This window comes from Myotis yumanensis, unplaced genomic scaffold (assembly GCF_028538775.1).
Source record: "Myotis yumanensis isolate MYYU_CA2020_CCGP unplaced genomic scaffold, mMyoYum1.0.hap1 SCAF_18, whole genome shotgun sequence".
Taxonomy (NCBI): domain Eukaryota; kingdom Metazoa; phylum Chordata; class Mammalia; order Chiroptera; family Vespertilionidae; genus Myotis; species Myotis yumanensis.
In genome coordinates this window covers 9,423,998-9,443,456 of record NW_027223769.1, presented here as the reverse complement: position 1 = coordinate 9,443,456, position 19,459 = coordinate 9,423,998, and the positions used below count along the sequence as shown (strand labels likewise).

Here is a 19,459-nt window from a genome sequence, read left to right as displayed (position 1 = left end):
TGGATAATATATGATCTTTCAGACTTTTCTTATTTGAAACTTCTATACAGATGCAGGCATTTTCAGAACTTTGGGATTTTGTGGACTCTGTAAATCTTCACGCACTGGCCTCTCCTCTCCACTCCCACTTCCCCCCACCACACACACAGGAAATATCACATAGGTTTCCAATTTTCTATTTTGCTGAATGAGGACATTAAAAATAGATCAAGCCCTAACCAGTTTGGCTCAGTGGATAGAGCATTGGCCTGCAGACTGAAAGGTCCCGGGTTCGATTCAGGTCAAAGGCATGTACCTTGGTTGCGGGCACATCCCCAGTAGGAGGTGCGCAGGAGGCGGCTGATCGATGTTTCTCGCTCTCTATCCCTCTCCCTTCCTCTCTGTAAAAAATCAATAAAATATTTCTTTAAAAAAAATTTTTAAAAAATAGATCAAACAGTGAAAATAAGTAAATAAAAAATAAATCAACATTTCCTCTCACCACAAGTACCAAAGATATCTTCTATAATAATAAAAGTGTAATATGCTAATTAGACTGGATGACCTTCCAAATGAAGCCGGGGCTGCGAGGGAAGCCTTGGTCCTGGTTGCCAGAGGGAAGCCGGTGCCGGCAGCCAGAGAAAGGAAGGCCTACTCTTCCACAAATTTTGTGCATCAGGCCTCTAGTAAATAAATAAAAATCTAGGAATAACACAACTTTATAATACAGTCTTTGTTTAAATTGAATACATTTGGCTCTAGGCAAAACTCACTTTATTTTTCTTTTTTAAAAAAATTATTTAGCTACGAATTAATGAGTACTATCTCATGGGTGACATGTAAGAACTGCTGCTTATACTTGGAACAGTACACTTATAAGACGTACTACCTGAATATGATGAATAGGCACATATCTCATATCCTCTGTTTTCTTACCAGTTCGGTCCTTTGGTACAGAAGACAGACCAACAGATCGTCCAATACCACCTCGAGATGAAGTCTTTGAATACATAATATTCCGCGGAAGTGATATTAAAGACCTCACTGTTTGTGAGCCGCCAAAACCACAATGTTCTTTGCCTCAGGACCCAGCTATCGTTCAGGTAACTGATAATAAGTTTGTCTTGGCGTTCAAATAAACTTGATGCCTTGGCTTTTGCCGCTCCTGGGTTTTCAGGGTTTTTTGTTTGTTTGCTTGTTTTCTCAGTTGAATACCCATATATAGCTTACCATTTTCTATTTCCGTAGATACCTAAAATACCTGGATAATGTTTCATCTAGGTTTTTCTCTCCAGAGCATAAGAAACTAAATAAAGTCTGAAATAGCTAATGAATTTATTTTTATCATAAAATATTTTCTAATTTCAACATCAGTTAAAATATTTTATCGAGATCTAATTATATGAGAAACACTATTCAAACCACTATACATAAAAGTCAATACTCCCTCTGGCTGGTTTGGCTCAGTGGATAGAGCGTCAGCCTGCGGACTCAAGGGTCCCAGGTTCGGTTCCGGTCAAGGGCGTGTAACTTGGTTGCGGGCATATCCCCAGTGGGGAGTGTGCAGGAGGCAGCTGATCGATGTCTCTCTCTCATCGATGTTTCTAACTCTCTATCCCTCTCCCTTCTTCTCTGTAAAAATCAATAAAATACATTAAAAAAAAAAAAAGTCAATCCTCACACCACCCTCTGAGCTTGTTATTAGAATTATTCTCAGTTTTTACAAGTGAGATTGGGATAGAGCCACAATTTGAACAAACTCAGGCAGTTGGCTCGAATCCAGGATCTGTGCCACTATATTAATTCTCATGTGGTTCATATTAAAAACCAAGATGGTGCCCTAACCGGTTTGGCTCAGGGGATAGAGCGTCGGCCTGCAGACTCAAGGGTCCCAGGTTCAATTCCGGTCAAGGGCATGTACCTTGGTTTCGGGCACATACCTAGTAGGGAGTGTGCAGGAGGCAGCTGATCGATGTTTCTAACTCTCTATCTCTCTCCCTAACTCTCTGTAAAAAAATCAATAAGATATATATTTTTTTAAAAATTAAAAAATAAAAACCAAGATGGTGATGGCTACTCTTAGGTATATTAGGTTTGGGGTCAGGGGAGTAAAATCACATTATATGTTATACAATATACATGCAACGTTATATAAGATAACCAAACATAGCACTGGCCAGGTGGCTCAGTTCGTTGGAGCGTCATGGTCAGGGCACATACAAAAGGCAACTGATCAATGTTTCTCTCTCTCTCTCTCTCTCTCTCTCTCTCTCTCAAATTAATAAAAAAAATGTGTCCTTTGGTGAGGATTTTTTAAAAAAAGAGAGCCAAACATAAAAAAATTTTAATATACAGACATATTCAATTCCCTAAATAAGGTATTTAAAAAGAAGACTTAAGTATTCTCAGTGAGAGAAGTAAAAAATTGAGTATTTTAGCCTTAGCCAATTTGGTTCAGTGGATAGAGCGTCACCCTGCGGACTGAAGTATCTCAGGTTCGATTCCAGTCAAGGGCACATGCTCGGGTTGCGGGTTCACTTCTCAGTAGATGGCATACAAGATGCAGCTGATCAATGATTCTCTCTCATCATTAATGTTTCTATCTCTCCCTCCCTCTCCCTTCCTCTCTGAAGTCAAGTGAGATTGGGATAGAGCCACAATTTGAAATATATATATTTTCTAAATATATATATTTTTTTAATTGTGTATTTTATTTAAAACAGAAACACATATATCTAAAAGATTTTAATTATGGATTAAAGAGGAAGTCCAGGGAACAAACTGAAAGCTCTGGTGCCCGACCCCACCTCCGGCCCTGGCCCGGGACCCCCTCCCCTCCCAGGATCCCCTGGGATTCCCCACCCCTAAACAACAAAAGAAAAGAAAAAAAATAAAATAACAATAAAGAGGCTGTCCATTACAGTACCTGTTTTCATTTTACATTTTAATTGGAAGCATATAGAAACTGTCAGCTATAATGCAGAGGAAGCAGGTCTTAAGAATATTTTTACTTGAGGGCATAGCTGATTAAAACCTTGTGGCCCCCTTGGTTTTCCTCCTGAATTCATTTTTTTCTTAACCCTTTTTCTTATTAGAAGTCTTTGTTTGGCCCTAGCTGGTTTTGCTCAGTGGATAGACCCTCAGCCTGCTGACTGAAGGGTCTCAAGTTTGATTCCAGTCAAGGGCACGTAACTCTACCTCTACCAATCAATGTGCTTCTCTCTCTCAGTCTTTCCCCCTCCTTTCCACTCTCTCTAAAAATCAATGGAAAAATATCCTCGGGTGAGGATTAAAAAGTAAATAAATTAAATAAAACCCCTGGTTTAAAAAAAAGTCTTTGGTCATTTGCGCTAAAAGATGCTTATTCATTTATCAATGTAGTACTTTTAAATTAACTTTCCTTTTTTTGTTCTGTGAGTGATAAAAATCTTAGTTTCCCACAAATCAGATTCTTAAAGTACATATTATATACAATTTGTCTTCTAGTTATTAAAATACCTCAGGAACTCTTCTAATATAAAATTAAAGCAGAAAAAAGAAAAGGGACCTTTTAACATTTATTTACCACTCATTTTTCTTGAATATTAAGACAAGCTTTTTAATAAGAAATGGGTAAATTTTATTCTTATAACATAAACTAGAGAAATTCTTTCATCTATCCTCTCCTTTCTTTTTTATTGTTGAAAGTATTATAGGTGTCCCCTTCCCCCCCCACCCCCCCATTGCCCACCTCCACCCAGTTCCCGCCCCACCCCAGGCCTTCAAAACCCTATTGTCTGTGTCCATAGGTAAAGCATATTCTATGTAATAAAGGGGTAATATGCAAATTGACCCTAATGGCGGAGCAACTGGTCGCTATGATGCGCACTGACCACCAGGGAGCAGACGCTCAATGCAGGAGCTGCCCCCTGGTCGTCAGTGCACTCTGACAGGAGGAAGCACCGTTTAGCCACAAGCTGGGCTGACGGCTGGCGAGCGCAGAGGCGGTGGCAGGAGCCTCTCCCGCCTCTGCAGCCGCGCTAAGGATATCCGATTGATAGCTTAGGCCCGCTCCCCGAGGGCTCCCAGACTGCGAAAAGGCGCAGGCTGGGCTGAGGGACACGCACACATACACACACACTACCACCACCACCACCCCACACACACACTGGGCCTCTAGTATGCATATAAGATCTTTGGTCCCTCTCTCTCCTTCCATCTAAGATTCCTCAGTCTGTTATTTCATGTTTCCATGCTTCTTGATTCTATTTTATTTATCAGTTTATTTTGTTCATTAGATTTTTTGATTGTTTCTTTTGATTTTTAGATTCAATTGTTGATTATCCTCTCCTTTTTATGTCTTAATTTTGGGGAAGTAAGTCTGAAGGAATCCTGAGAAAATCTGACATCTTAAGTGGAGGGAGAAGAAACACATTCTAATAGAAGTAGCTGCCTACACCAGCAATTTTCAATTGGTATGCCACAAGAATTATTAAAACTTGGAATACCTGACTATTTAGTCAGGGGCACTGACCTCCTTTCCCTTAGATTGTCAAATAAAAGAATGACAACAGCCAACACAGCTATAGCCATTCGGTGTGAATGCATGATAATTATACCTATTTATTTTTTGTCAGTTAGGCAAAGAATATAATGTACTTTTTGGTGTGCTGCACGAAATTTTAGCAATTAGTTTATGTGTGCCACGAGATGAAAAAGGTTGAAAATCACTGGCCTACACCAAATAGTGGTGGTATCTATTTTATATATATACTAGAGGCCTGGTGCACGAAATTCATGCATGGGTGGGGTCTCTCCGCCTGGCGGCAATCGGGGTCGATCAGGGCCATCTCGCCCAGTCCCAGTCGGGGCCAGTGGCCGGTGACCGGGGAGGGACTGCGGGAGGGATCACTGGAGGGCTCCAGGGCGTGTCCAGCCGCATCTTGCCCAGTCCCGATTGGCCAGACCCCAGCAGCAAGCTAACCTATTGGTTGGAACATCTGCTCCCTGGTGGTCAGTGCACATCATAGTGACCAGTCAGTCAACGCTCAGTCGGACACTTAGCTTATTAAGCTTTTATATAGATAGATAGATAGATAGATAGATAGATATCTATAGATAGATACTAGAGGCCCGGTGCATGAAATTCCTGCACTGGGGGGAGTGTCCCACAGCCCAGCCTGCACCCTCTCCCATGTGGGCAAGCTTAATTACATCCCTTGGGGGGATGTCCGGCAGTCGAACATCTCTCACAATCCAGGACTGCTGGCTTCCAACCGCTCACCTGTCTGATTGCCCCTAATTGCTTCTGCCTGCCAGCCTGATCACCCCCTAACCACTCCCCTGCCAGCCCGATCAACACCTAACTGCTCCCCTGCCGGCCTGGTCGCCCCCAGCTGCCCTCCTCTGCCAGCCCGGTCACCCCTAACTGCCCTCCCCTGCCAGCCATCTCGTGACCACATGGGGGCAGCCATCTTGTGTGAGGGTGTGATGCTCAATTTGCATATTACCTCTTTATTATATAGGACTAGAAGCCTGGTGGTATGAAATTTGTGCATGGGTAGGGTCCCCAGGCCTGGCCGGCAATCAGGGTCAATCAGGACCTTCCGGCTGCCAGCCAGGGCCTCCCTTAGTTTACACCACCCCCTGGTGGTCAGCGCACATCATAGCGAGTAATCAGTCTCCCTGTTGAACTCCTGTGGGGACAATTTGCATATTAGGCTTTTATATATTTAGATAACTTTTGTAATTCTCCAGGGAACCAGTTGTTTAAGTAATCAGCTTTATGGAATGAGGAAAATCAAAGAAAATGCAAATCAAAATGGTATTGAATAACCTCTAACCACCTTAAATTTTGACTTTGGATTATTTATTTTTTATTTATTTTCAGAGAGAGGAAGGAAAAGAGAGATAGAAACATCAATAATGAGAGAGAATCATCCATTGGCTGCCTCCTGCATGCACCCTACTGGGGATCGAGCCTGCAACCCAGGCATATGCCCCGTCCAGAAATAGAACCATGACCTCCTAGTTCAGAGGTTGATGCTCCACCACTGAGCAACACTGGTTGGGCAACTTTTGAACTTTAATTCATTCTTTCAGTAGGATTTATTGAGCACCTGCCATTTGCCTGGTACCAGCAGTGAATACACAGACAAAGTCCTACCATCAGTGAGCTTGTATGCCAGTAGTTGTTATTACACTTCATATTTATATTATGAAATATTTTATATTAAGATAAATTAATATTATAAAAGTTTGTGTATATACATATTAAATTATATTTTGGGTTTAGTAACTTAATATTTTTTTAATTTTTCTTTAACTTAATGATAACTATATTTAAAAATGTAAATTTTTGTGTGGAATAGTTTGTTTTTCCATCTCTTTCCTGTAAATTTAATAGTGCACCTCACAAGATCAAAAATAAAATCAAAAGTGAAATGTCTTATTTGTCAGCACAGATTTAAAACTCAATATAATCAAGTATGTTTTTTCATGTTTTTTTCCCTTTAAGCAAAGTTATTTTACTTGATAGTCAAGTAACTTTTCTTCAGTTCTTTCCTAAATCTGCTATAAAACTCTTTACTCAAAAGAGGAGTTTATTGTAGAAAAAAAGTGTATATATCAATGACTATAAAATTAGCACATATAGTTGACCCTTTGAACAATGCAGAATTTGGGGGTGCCAACCCTCACACAATAAAACATCTACATGTATTTTTATTTTTAACTTCTCTATGAAAGATACTTTCTTTTTTTTTCTTTTTTTTTTTCAATCGTCACCTGAGGATATATTGTTTTCTTAGAGAGGAAGTGGGAGAGAGAGAAACATCAATCAGTTCCCTCCCATACATCCCCTGACGGGGAATCGAACCTGTAACCTTTTGGTGTACATCAAGGATGTCAAACTTGCGATCCACGGGCCATATGCCTCGTTTAATTGGCCCGTGTTAGCCTTTGAGTTTGACATGCTTGGTGTACAGTACGACACTCCAGCCAACTGAGCCACCCAACCAGGACCACATGTAACTTCCGACTCCCCAAAACTTAGCTATAGTTGTTTCTCGGATTGTGCAGGGTATTGATTTCAGGACCTTTTATAGATACCAAAATCTGTGGATACTCAAGTCCTTTATACACTGAGTGGCCAGATTATTATGACCACCTGACATTTGTAGACAAATTAGCTATAATTTCGCGCTAAAGTTGCTAGAGGGCCAGACCATTACAAATAGGGAAGCAGGTTGTTTACCCTGACAGTAGAAGTGATTTTTTTTTTCTGAAGATGTGGGTAAACAATGTGATTTAACAGCCTTTGAACGTGAGATATGTATTACACTGAGTGGCCAGATTATTATGACCACCTGACATTTGTAGGCAAATTAGCCGTACACTGCATCGTATGGGATATGGAAGCGGAAGGCCTGTTCCAGCACCTTTGCTGTCTGCAGTTACCAAGATAAAACGTCTCCAAGTCGCACAGGAACACAAGGATCGGACAGCCGAGCATTGGAAAAAAGTCATGTGATCCGAAGAATCACATTTCCAGTTGCATCATGCAGATGGCAGAGTGAGAATTTGGCGGAAACAGCATGAAAGCATGCACCCCACATGCATGAGTACAACCTTTCAAGCTGGTGGGGGCAGTGTTGTGGTTTGGGGCATGTTTTCCTGGCATGATTTGGGCCCTTTAATTCGTGTGGAACAACGTCTGAATAGCACAACATACCTAAGTATCATTGCTGATCAGGTTCATCCTATCTTGTTGATGGCGTATCCCAATGGAGATGGCTTCTTCCAACAAGACATTGGGCCATGCCACGGTGCTCGTATTGTGCAGGAGTGGTTTCAAGAACATGAGGGAGACTTTACCTTGCTTAGGTGGCCCCCACAATCACCATATCTCAATCCAATGGAGCATTTGTGGGATGAAGTTAAAAGAGCCATCAGGCAGCTGGTTCCACAACCATCAAATCTCACAAAACTGGACAGTGCTATTCATCAGGCATGGTGTCAGATTCCTCACATCACCTTTCAACATCTCGTGGAATCAATGCCAAGGAGAATCGCCGCAGTATTGAAGGCAAAAGGTGGCCCAACGAAGTACTGATGGGGTGGTCATAATAATCTGGCCACTCAGTGTGTGTGTGTGTGTGTGTGTGTGTGTGTGTGTGTGTGTGTGTGTATCCCACGTTCAGAGGCTGTTAAATCGCATTGTTTACCCATATCTTCAGAAAAAATTACTTCTACTGTCAGGGTAAACAACCTGCTTCCCTATTTATAATGGTCTGGCCCTCTAGCAACTTCAGCGTGAAATTATAGCTAATTTGCCTACAAATGTCAGGTGGTCATAATAATCTGGCCACTCAGTGTATAAAATGGTGTAGAACAAAACATACAATGGACCCTCTCCATTTGTTGAGGGCTGACTATATTGAAAAAAATTCACATATAAGTGGACCTTCACAGTTCAAACCCGTGTTGTTCAAGGGTCAGCTAGATATACAAATAGTGAAATCAGAAGGTTATTCAGCTGTTCTAATGTTAAATACATGTTGTAAGATTATAATTGCTTTTGTGTCTAGTAGTTATAATTTAATCGTTTTCTTTAAAAGTGTAAATATTCAAATTTCTTTCCATTATATGTATGTTGTTTAGAGCCTGAAAAAAATAACCCATGGTTTTTCTTCAGTCTTCACTAGGCTCATCTACTTCTTCATTCCAGTCAGTGGGTTCCTATGGACCTTTTGGCAGGATGTCGACGTACAGTCAGTTCAGTCCAAGTTCATTAGTCGGGCAGCAATTTGGTGCTGTTGGTGTTGGTACGTTTTTCGTTTTTCTTTTTTTTTATAACCACACATTTTTAGACATCTTGTTTGGTATTCCTTTTGTGGCCTATTACTATATTTTACAGGCTTTATTTAATGTCCTCATTGACCAGTGGTTCTAAAATGGTCTCTCTTGGCCCTGGCCAGCTAGCTCAGTTAGTTAAAGTGTCATCTCAATCTGCCAAGGTTGTGGGTCCGGTCAGGGCACATAAAGAATCAACCAATGAATGAAAACATAAGTGTAACAACAAAATTGATATTTCTCTTTCTCTTTCCCTCTCTCCTCCACTTCTCCCATTCCCTCTCCCACGTTGTCTCCCTTCCTCCTTTCTTCCCTCTTTAAAATCAGGAAATAAAATGGTCATCTCTCAAAAGAGTCACTTTAAAAAAACAACAGAAAAAATCTGGATATATCCAGTGATCAGATTTCATTGAATGTTATTTTAAATTTACATAAGGTATATACATTTAAAATAAGTATTTTTTCAATAGGATAGATTTTCAAAAAGGGATTGGCAATAATGCCATTGTGATGAGGGAATATTAATGCCATTAAGAAGTATTTATGTTGAATGTGGGTGATTATCTCATCACGTATGAAAGATGCTCACATAGAGCATATTTGGAGGGTTGGTGCTTTGTTTATAGTAACAATGTTTTAGAAATATGACACTATAAGGAGAATGTGTAGGAGGGCTGGGCTAATAACAAACAGTCCTACTTACAAGGACAAAGGCCATTCATTGTGTGCAAAAGCTAGGTGTAATCAGATCAACTCGGTGTTAAGTTTTGTTTTTATGTCTTAGCATGCTAATGAGTTTTGTTAAAATTAATTTCTTTTTTATATAGTTGTAACTTTTCAAGTATGTAAACGTTTGACTTTATCACAAAATAAAAAAGGATAGGGTGAATCCCAAAATTGAATGAATATAAACTGAAACAACTGGTAATAAATATATATCAAATCAATAACATAGCCACACAGGAAAAAAGTATTTAATTCAAGTATCTTTTACACTCTTAGTAGGTTATGTGGTAGTAAATAGAACTATTAAAAAATTTTGACTTGGGGTTTGTAATTGGTAGTGGCATTGGTGTTAATTTTGAAACTATTTTTTAAAATATATTTTTATTGATTTCAGAGAGGAAGGGAGAGAGAGACAGAAACATCAATGATGAGAGAGAATCATGATTGGCTACCTCCTGCACATCCCCCACTGGGGATTGAGCCTGCAACCCAGGCATGTGCTCTGACTAGGAATCGGGAATCAAACTGTGACTTCCTGGTTCATAAGTCTGTGCTCAACCACTGAGCAACACTGGCCAGGCAGTTTTGAAACTATTTTTTATGTATAATGGGGGAGAACAAATTAGTATATTAATGTTGGGAAGTGGTGTGGAGTAGGGATATAAAAATATGGAATGGGGAAGGTACCGAAGAACCCTGTGATGTTGAAGATGAATTGGAGGTATGAGAATGAACACATTTTTTTTAAAAACTGCTTATTTCCTGACTGACAGACCTAGAAGCAGTGATATCCAGTAGCAAAGAACATGTGTAGACTCTGTTCTTGGTTTCTAAATACCATTCCCCACTAAAAGAAGGGGAAACAATGCTCTTTTTTAACAGAAAAATACCAGCTAATAAAAGGAAGGAATGGTAGATAATAGAAAGTCATCATTTAATAATCTCGCCCTGGCTGGTTTAGCTCAGTGGATAGAGCATCAGTCTGCAGACTGAAAGATCCCAGGTTCGATTCCAGTCAAGGACATGGACCTTGGTTGCGGGAACATCTCCAGTAGGTGGTGTGCAGGAAGCAGCTGATTGATGTTTCTCTCTCATTGATGTTTCTGGCTCTCTATTCCTCTCTGTAAAAAATAAATAAAATATGTATTTAAAAAAATAATCTCTGGTGTAATAATTAGCAGCACTATTATCAGCTAAAATCATTGAGTAAATGGTGTTGAAAGAGGATATTAAAATGTCCTTAAGGTATTCATCCCACAGTTTACTTACTAATTACAAAGAGGGTGAGTGTTGTGCCTTTATAATGGAACTAGAGGCCCGGTGCATGGGATTCTTGCACTGGTGGGGGGCGTGACATGCAGGGATTGGCCTGCTGTCGTAGTGCTGCTCATTCCTAGTGCTGCTCATTCCAGTCAGCCGAGTGGCTGCTCCCTGGTCTGGCATCTTCCATGAAGCCGGAGCACTCACCTCTCCAAGGGACCTAGTTGGGGCCGGGCCCAGGGACAATAGCACTAAGAGGCAGTAGAGTAGGCCTCAGTCCTGCAGCAGCCATGAACCCGCCTCCCAGCCTCCAGGGTCAGTTCTACAAGCCCAGCAGCAGCCTGCAGGCATCCAGAGGAGGCGGCAGGGAGCAAGAAGGAGGAGCCTGGGGTGAGGAGGCAATGATGGATTGCCCGGCTGCCCAGGGTTCACGGCGGGAGCAGCCACTCATTTCGGTCAGCCGAGCGGCACTCTCACTGTGGTAGCACACTGACCACCAGGGGAACAGCTCCTGCATTGAGCATCTGTCCCCTGGTGGTCAGTGTGTGTCATAGTGACTGGTCAACCGGTTGGTCTGGTCGTTTAGCCGTTCGGTCACTGGGCTTTTATTATATAGGATATTATATAGGACTAGAGGCCTGGTGCACGAAATTCGTGCACGGGGGTGGGGGGGCGGTCCCTCAGCCCCGCCTGCACCCTCTGCAATTTGGGACCCCTAAACCTTTTTCTTATCTAGCTAACCTCTTCACATTTAAAAAAATTAACTAAAATACCACCTCCTCTAGGAAATCCTCTTTGAACAAATCTCTTTACAATCTGTATTAAGTATTTTCATAATATATCATTCTTTTTCTTTAACAGCAACTTAGAGTGGATGCAGTGTGCTTCTCATTCTTGCATCTGAATTTTTTTCTTCTTGCTCTTGTAATAGCAGAGCTTATCCAATTTACATTTACCCTTCAAGGGCTTATATTTGGTTCAGTTTCTAGTTGGCTCCCTGCTTTTAAGCAATAAATTTGGGTTGTGATAGCCTAACTTGTAATTAAGCCTGTAGGTCTCCCTATCTGAATATTTCTATAATATCTGTCACTTTAGCATACCAGAGATTGTGTTCATTTATAGAAAATAACAATAAATGTCACCTGATCATTTGCTCTTCTAGTAATATTTTATAGCAAGATGTATTATTCTAGTAATTTAACTATTACAAAACTGAAGCGTGCAGAAATAAATCACATTGAACAATAAAGAATGACTCAAATATCAAAGCTTAGTACCCTGCCGAACCGGTTTGGCTCAGTGGATAGAGCATCGGCCTGCGGATGAGGGGTCCCGGGTTCAATTCCAGTCAAGGGCATGTACCTTGGTTGCGGGCACATCCCCAGTAGGGGGCGTGCAGGAGGCAGCTGATCGATCTCTCTCATTGATGTTTCTAACTCTCTATCCCTCTCCCTTCTTCTCTGTAAAAAATCAATAAAATATATTTAAAAAAAAAAGCATAGTACCCTTAGGGCCTCCCTTGTCCTGTGCCTCAGATATCATAGCATATTACACAGTTCACATGGAACTCAGTTTCCTTTAAAATAGGAAGGGATCTCATACTCATGAAGCAGCTACTTCCACACATATTTTTTTATTTAATTCACAGCACATACTCTTTGTACTAATTGTTGGAAAATCATCCTAGCAATTGCCTCTGTTCCTCTCTGTATTGTTGCCTTACATTCTGATGTCATTACTGCGCTTTTATCAGCCACTCGCTCTAATAAGATTGTGAATTATTTAAGGGCAGAGATTGTGACTTGAGCTTGTGTGTTCCCTGTCATGGTGCCTAGATAAATACTCAAATGCCATCCAGTCCAAATGACTGTGATGAGAGAGGCCCACCGTTGCAGGAGATCTCTGATTTTTATTTAAGGGGCCTCACTTGTTCTGCGCCTTTACAGAGGGGTGAGTAGTGGCTGAGGGAATTTGAGGAAACCCAGACAGAATTCTCCTAAAAGATTTTGCTAAGCTGGCACCCAGGACCAACAGGCATTTGTTCAATTAAAACCTGGACACACAGCAATAACAAAGGCACTGGTCTCCTACTGCTAATGCCTAGAGATCAAACCCCAACCTGCAGGAACTCACCCCGGCAGTCAGGACCCGGCGCTGGGTGGACCTGGGCTGGTACTGCTAACTCTGGAAAGGGATACTTCCCGTGGCTGCAGGCTAGAGGCCCCGGACTCTGCGCCACCCACCCGAACAGGTCCATAGCGCAGGCTGGTCAGCAGAACAGCTTCTTTGCCTGGGATCGCAGGGAGGCGTGGCCTGTTTTGTTCGCCTCACAGGAGGCCTGTTCTGTTCGCCCTGTGGGAGGCCTGGCCTGTTCGCCTCAAGAGTGATTGGGGGAGGCCTGGCCTATTCACCCCACCAGTGATTGCAGGGAGGCCTGTCCTGTTCGCCTCGTGATCGTTCCCAGGGAGACCTGTTCTGTTCGCCCTGCGAGCAATCTCGGGGAGGCCTGTTCTGTTCACCCCATGACCGATCTCGGGGAGGCCTGTTCTGTTCGGTACACGATGGATGCGGGGAGGCCTGGCCTGGCCTGTTTGCCCCCGTGATGGGTGCTGGGCTGGGGGGCGTGGATCCAGGCTGCTGCTTGGCGCTTGCACATGCGCAAGGGGCCACAGGGCGGGAACATTCGCTTGGCACCTGTGCCCATAAGCCCGGAGTGGCCCGGGGCGTTCTGGGACCCCAACTGCTCAGGGCCTATGCGTGGGCCTACAGGCTAGGAGCAGCCTGGGTCCCAAGGATGTTCCCGGGACCCAGGCCGCTCGTGCCTACGTATGCAAATTAATCGCCATCTTTGTTGGGTTAATTTGCATACTCTCCTGATTGACTGGTTAGTGTAGCGAAGGTATAGTCAATTTACATGTTTTGTCTATTATTCAGTAAGATGATTTGATAGTCACCATCTTAATCAAGTCATCAATTTTGCCATTGCCATAGTTAAATAATTATATGTTTCTTAATGTAATGTTATAGGGAGAAAGGAAGGGGTTACACAACTTGACCTCTGTGGTCCTGTGATGTTCTTGCTAAAAATGCACATTCTAATCATGAGGAAATGTTCCATATATATCCAGAAGTCCACACTCTTCAAAGAATTCAATGTTGTGAAGTACAGGAACTTGGGGAGACTAAAGAGATATAGCATCCAAATATGTGATTAGATCTGGGTTTTGTAAAAAGTTTATATGAAGAGCATTGTAGGGACTACTGAGGAACTTTGGGTACATTGGATGGAGTTATTTTGTTGATTTTCTTAGATGTGGTAATGGTTTTGTGGTTAACCATATAAGAGAATGTCTTTTTTTGGAGAGATAGTTTTGAAGTATTTAAGGGTGATTATAGTCTACATTGGCAAAAGAGAAGTGTGTATATCATAAAGAAAACAGTAGGCCTAGAAAGATGTTAGCAGTTGGTGAATCTAGATAAGTAATATATCGGTATTCAAGTATACACTTTCAGTTTTGATATAGGTTTGACACTTTTCAAAATTAAAACTGTAAATATTTCTTTCCTTTTGGACTTATTCTTGGATAGGTGAAATAATATAACTTTGGTTCATGTACCTCCCAAACCTACTCAAGCAGTAAGACCAGTGTTAATTATACATGTTAAATCTGGATATACCCTATGTTAGCTATAACTGTTTAGAATACTATTCAAATAACAGACAATTGCAAATTATATTATCCTTTTAAACTCCTTTCACTAAATCAGATATTTGATTAACATTGGTATTATTATTGTACTTACCTCCTACTTTACTGTGAAGTTTGAATGACTTAATATGTGTAAAGCATTTGAACAAAGTCATACACATAGTGTCTACATAGTAAATATTGCTCTGCCATTCTTCATAGCCTGCCCCTCTAATTAAAGTATTTTGTGGTGGTGAAATACATGTTCCTTGTAAGTGATTTTACTTAATTTTAATATTATTGGGGGTTGCTGGTGTGGTGTTCTTTGGGTATCACAAAGGCAGTGTTTTCCATGTTTGGCAGAGTAATTTTTGCAGTGGCAGATTCTTTTTAGATTGTTTGATTTTAATATTGGTAGGATAATTTGTGAAGTGGCTTATTAAGGAACATATATTTTAAAGTTGTGCCAGCGGTGTTGCTCAGTAGTTGAGCGTCAACCAATGAAGTAGGATGTCATAGTTCAATTCCATAGGGCACATACCTCGGTTGCAGGCTTAATCCTCAGGCACCAGCAGGAGGCAACCAATCAATGTGTCTCTCTCTGTTTCTCCCCCCTCCCTTCCACTCTCTCTAAAAATCAATGGAAGAAAAATATCCTTGGGTGATGATTAACAAAACAAATCAAAATTAAAGTTGTTAAGTGAGGAGAAGAACTGTAGCATTAAGGTGAAAATTAACTAAAATATAGTCTCTGTTGGCACAAATTAAGCCAGATTTTAAACTGTCTCTTGTTTTCAACTTTTTTTTTACATCCTCACCTGATAAAAAGAGACAAAGATGGACATTATCTTTATGTATAAAAGCCTAAGCAACCATTCGACTAGTAGCTATGATGTGCACTGACCACCAGGAGGCAGATGCTTCAACCAGTAAGTTAGCTTGCTGCTGGGGTCGGGCCGATCAGGACTGCGCGAGACAGGCCGGACATGCTCTGGACCCCTACCATGGTCCCTCCCCAGCCCCAATCATGCACCAGTGGGGTCCCTCGGCCTGGCCTGCGCCCTCTCGCAGTCCAGGACCCCTCAGGGGGTGTCGGAGTGCCGTTTACGGCCCAATCCCCGCAGGCCAGGCCAAGGGATCCCACCGGTGCACAAATCCATGCACTGAGCCTCTAGTATAATGATAATGGGACACTACATCAAGAAAACATAACACTTCCTGCCCTAACCGGTTTGGCTCAGTGGATAGAGCGTCGGCCTGCGGACTGAAGGGTCCCAGGTTCGATTTCGGTCAAAGGCATGTACCTTGGTTGCGGGCACATCCCAGTAGGGGGTGTGCAGGAGGCAGCTGATTGATGTTTCTCTTTCATCGATGTTTCTAACTCTCTATCCCTCTCCCTTCCTCTCTGTAAAAAACCAATAAAATATATTTTTAAAAAAAGAAAACATAACACTTCTTAATATATATGTACCCAATCAGGAAGCACTGATATATCTAAAGCAACTACTTAGAACTAAAGGAAGAAACAGATCAAAGCACAGTCATGGTTGGGGACCTTAATACTCCATTGACAGCTCTAGGTAGATCATTCAAACAGAAAATCAATAAAGAAATATCAACCTTAAGTGACACATAAGACCAGTGGTTCTCAACCTTCTGGCCCTTTAAATACAGTTCCTCATGTTGTGACCCAACCATAAAATTATTTTCATTGCTACTTCGTAACTGTAATGTTGCTACTGTTATGAATCGTAATGTAAATATCTGATATGTAGGATGGTCTTAGGCGACCCCAGTGAAAGGGTCATTTGACCGCCAAAGGGGTCGCGACCCACAGGTTGAGAACCACTGCATTAGACCAAATGGTTATAATTGACATTTACAGAGGCTTTCATCCCCAAATATCAGATTATACATTCTTCTCTAGTGCACATGAAACATTCTCACCCAAGGAACTCTTTTTTTTTTTTTTTTTTTTTTTAAAGAAAGAAAGCGGGAGAGCAACATCTATCAGCTGCCTTCCATACTCACCCCAGGTACTGAAACCTCAACCTGGGTATGTGCCCTGATCAGGAATTGAACTGGTGACCTGTCATTGCAAGGAACAACACTCAACCAACTGAGCCACACCAGCCAGGGCAAGCACTATTTTTTTAAGCTAAAAATAATTCTTATGTGTGACGATTAGGTCATTATTAACTTTAGTAATTTACCAACCCTTAGGAAAAATTAATTATCTCACAATAAATCAAGAAGCAAAGCATCCATGGCATGCTGTTTAAGGCTCATAATACTACTATGGGCAAGATGGAGGAATATTGGCTGAACAGACAGACAGATGGATATATTTTATTTTAACTGGTTAAGTAGTTAAATCATATTGCATGACGATTCTCTTAGGTCTCCAGTGTTTTGTACAGATTAATTTTTAATTGAGTTTGATGAATACCTAGAAGGCATGCTTATGAACTTTACAGTTAGCATAAAGCTAGGGGGTTATTTCATGCATTAAGGCTAACAGACTAAAGGATTATTAAAGATGTACTTTAGTGAAGTGTAAAAGAACAGAGGTTATCAGACTGATTTAAAGAAAAAAAAGATCAAGCTATATGATGTTTACTAGAGGCCTGGTGCACAGATTCGTGCACTGGTGGAGACCCTCGGCCTGGCCTGTGGGGGTCAGGCCAAAACCAGCTCTCCGACATCCCCCAAGGGGTCCCGGATTGTGAGGGCTCAGGCTAGGCCAAGGGACCCCGCTGGTGCACGATCAGGGCTGGGGAGGGACTGTGGGAGGGCTCCAGGGCGTGTCCGGCCCGTCTTGCTCAGTCCTGATTGGCCGGACCCCAGCAGCAAGCTAACCTACCAGTCGGTGTGTCTACTGCCTGGTGGTTAGTGCGCGTCAAAGCGACTGGTCGAACGGTCAGACACTTAGCATATTAGGCTTTTATTATATAGGACTAGAGGCCCAGTGCATGAAATTTGTGCACTGGGGTGGGAGGTTGTCCTTCAGCCCAGCCTGCACCCTCTCCAATCTGGGACTGCTTGGGGGATGTCCAACTGCCAGTTTAGGCCGGATCAGGCCTAAACCGGCAGTTGAACCTCCCTCTCACAATCTGGGACTGCTGGCTCCCAACCGCTCTCCTGCCTGCCTGCCTGCCTGCCGGCCCAATTGCCCCCACCTGCCCTCCCCTGCCGGCCTGATCTCACCCCCAAGTGCCCTCCCCTGCCGTCCTGGTCGCCCCCAACTGCCCTCCCCTGCTGGACTGATCTCGCCCCCAACAGCCCTCCCCTGCCTGCGTGATCGCCCCTAACTGTCTCTGCCTCAGCCCCCACCACCATGGCTTTGTCCAGAAGGAAGTCGGACATCCGGAAGATGGCTGGTTGACCTGGTCTAATTAGCATATTACCTTTTTATTAGTATAAATAGATTATATAGGATAGAATTGCTTAAATGGGGGGGGGGGGGGGCGTGTTAAAGCCTTTTTCAGCAGGAAGAGATGCTCTTGGCAGACAAAAACACAAATCCCTATATCTGGACTGATAGCCAGCCATATGCACTATACTGCCAAAGTGGTCATTAAAAAATTGAACCGCTTTCTTACACCTTACACCAAACAGCTGTTGCCCTTAAAACTCCTCCTTAGCCCCCACCTTAGGTTCTGCCTTCGCAGTTCACCCAGATTAGGTTCTGATTGGTTGGTTTCTATGCCAGTCAGCGTCTTTGGGCCTATCTCTGGGCCTGATCAAAGAGGCGAGGCTGATTAGCAGCCCCTACAGAGGCCCAGAGAGAAGGAGAGAGGCAACAGCTGACCAACAGCTGCCACAGAAGCTGCGGATCAGACCCTGACTCTCTCCAGGCCTGATCCACAGCCCCCTCGGCAGTCAGTGCTGGGTCGCTGCGCCAGCACCAGCTGCAGTCAGTGCTGGGTCACCACAGCAACCCAGCACTGATTCCGGTGTTTGGTCGAGCCTTTGGTTGTTATAGACCCTGGCTCTTTATATATATAGAAGATGAGAGATGCACTGAAATACAGAAATAGGCACAACATATCACACAAACACTGATAACAAAACTGTTAGGTAAGTGAACATCAGGCAAAACAGCTTAAAGGTGAGCAGTACTGTCAGAGATAAAGAGTGATTCTTCATAATGGCACAAAGGGCAGACAGTTCATCAGAAAGTTATAACCTAAATGTGTGTGTAACATTTATAAAAATAGAATACCCAACTATTGCAGAAAATAAATTGTTTTCAAATAAAATAGACTGGTCAATGGGATAGATCAAATCCTGGGCCATAAAACAAGTACATTAAATTCAGAAGGATAGAAAGCATTCATAGTATCTTCTCAAGTCACAAAGAAATTAAATTTGGAATTAATAATAAAGATAACTTGAAAATATCCAAATAATTGGAAATTGAGAAAACTTGTAAATCACTAATGAATCAAACAAGAAATCATATGGGAAATTAGCAAAAAAAAATTTTTTTAATTTACAATTTATAAAATGAGACAACTCTTGTAGCAATATGTTTACAGATACATCTCAGGCAAAGGAAACTAAAGAGAAAATAAACAAATGGGACAACATCAAAATAAAAAGCTTCTGCGGAGCAAAAGAAATCATCAACAAACTGAAAAGAGAGCCCACTGGATGGAAGAATGTATTTGGCAATGATACATCTGATAAAGGGTTAATATCCAAAATATATAAGGAACTCATATAATCCAATTAAAAGGAAGACAAACAATCCAATTAAAAAATGGGCAAAGGACCTAAATAGACACTTCTCCAAAGTGGACATACAAATGGCCAAGAGACATGAAAAATTAGAGTCACTAATCATCAGAGAGATGCAAATTAAAATGACAATGAGGTATCACCTCACACCTGTCGGAATGACTACCATCAACAAATGACAAGTGCTGGCAAGGATGTGGAAAAAAGAGAACCCTAGTACACTGCTGGTG

At 42.0% G+C, this 19,459-nt stretch overlaps 1 protein-coding gene across 2 annotated transcripts in view; it reads left to right on the top strand.

The window, feature by feature from the left end:
• Positions 1-19,459, top strand: part of LSM14A (LSM14A mRNA processing body assembly factor) — an 80,034-nt gene that overhangs the window by 26,381 nt on the left and 34,194 nt on the right. For both annotated transcript variants that reach the window (XM_070398705.1, XM_070398704.1), the window contains exons 2-3: positions 919-1,082; positions 8,654-8,783. In XM_070398705.1, the coding sequence (XP_070254806.1) occupies positions 919-1,082; positions 8,654-8,783 (294 nt within the window). The remainder of the gene's footprint in view (positions 1-918; positions 1,083-8,653; positions 8,784-19,459) is intronic.